Raw genomic sequence first — 1,108 nt, 5'->3', positions numbered from 1 at the left:
TGACTTATTAGGGGAAAATTAACAATTAAAAATCAGTGATCATTTTTTTGAGAAAAATTGACTGGAAACCCACAAAAAAAAATCTTTGGTTAAGGTAGTTGTCGCTATTGAACCTTCGGCCACGTCCACAACATTTCTCTTTCCCACATCTCCGATTTTTTATACAAGCATAAAATTTGAAGCAAAATCATTAATTGGTATGTTTACAGAAAGCCAGAAAGAATACCAGTGCACATGCACAGGGTCGGAAATCGCCAGAAACAACAACTTTTATCGCCTCCATTGTGGTCATGTGTTTTGTCGCACATGCTTGAACCAGTGCATCAAAAGTAGCATCAACAATGCACAGCTTCTCATCGAGTGCCCGATCGATGCTTGCAAGAAGTTCATCACCCCAGCAGAACTAATAGTTTGTATCAAAAAATAATTCAAATTAAAATATAGTTTTCAATTCTAGGATCTGGTTCTCGGAGACGATAGGCGACTCAAGGATATTGATGCGGAAAAACTAAGCATCCTGGGGAACAAAACGAAAGATGCCGTCGTCGCAGCAAATCCAGAGTTGAAAAACTGCATCACAGCCGATTGCATTGGCATATACTCCAAGGAACAAGGAGACACCAAGATTCTCAAAAGATGCACCGCTTGCCGTCGTTCCTATTGCCGTCAGTGCCTTTCTGGAGCTCATGAAAGAAGAACATGTGAGAAAGCCCTGCGTGCCCAAATTCCAGAAGAATCTCTCAAAATGTGGATACATGAGGCTGGAGATCGAGTGAAGCATTGTCCAATCAAAGAATGCAGCTGGATGATGGAAAAGGGAGAAGGATGCAACCATATGCAATGCCCGAAATGCTCTATCCATTTCTGTTGGATCTGTGGATTCACTTCTGAAGAACAGGGACCTATTTACGGTCACATGATGAGTGATCATGAAGATATTGGGTTAGAAAATTATGTGAGTTTTTAATTGATTGTGACCACATATGCCAACTATGCTTTTAGAAAAAAAGGGGTCAGCAATTTAGAAAGAATAAAAACTCGAATATATTATTCTGGTACAAAAAAATAGGAGCTGTGAATGAGGAAAGCTTGTGGGCTTGGCTAATAT

General features: G+C 40.0%; 1 protein-coding gene across 1 annotated transcript; it reads left to right on the top strand.

Annotated features, from left to right (window-relative positions):
- Window positions 1-199: 199 nt before the first annotated feature.
- On the top strand, window positions 200-967 carry CBG27680 (the record flags this gene model as incomplete). The annotated part of the gene is made up of 2 exons (XM_045239590.1): window positions 200-409; window positions 458-967. 2 exons carry the CDS (start codon window positions 200-202, stop codon window positions 965-967), a joined length of 720 nt encoding a protein of 239 aa, XP_045099520.1.
- Window positions 968-1,108: the final 141 nt, after the last annotated feature.

This window comes from Caenorhabditis briggsae (assembly GCF_000004555.2).
Source record: "Caenorhabditis briggsae complete genome, chrX, whole genome shotgun sequence".
Taxonomy (NCBI): Eukaryota; Metazoa; Nematoda; class Chromadorea; order Rhabditida; family Rhabditidae; genus Caenorhabditis; species Caenorhabditis briggsae.
Note: the sequence above shows the minus strand (reverse complement) of the source record. Positions and strands in the feature narration are given on the sequence as shown.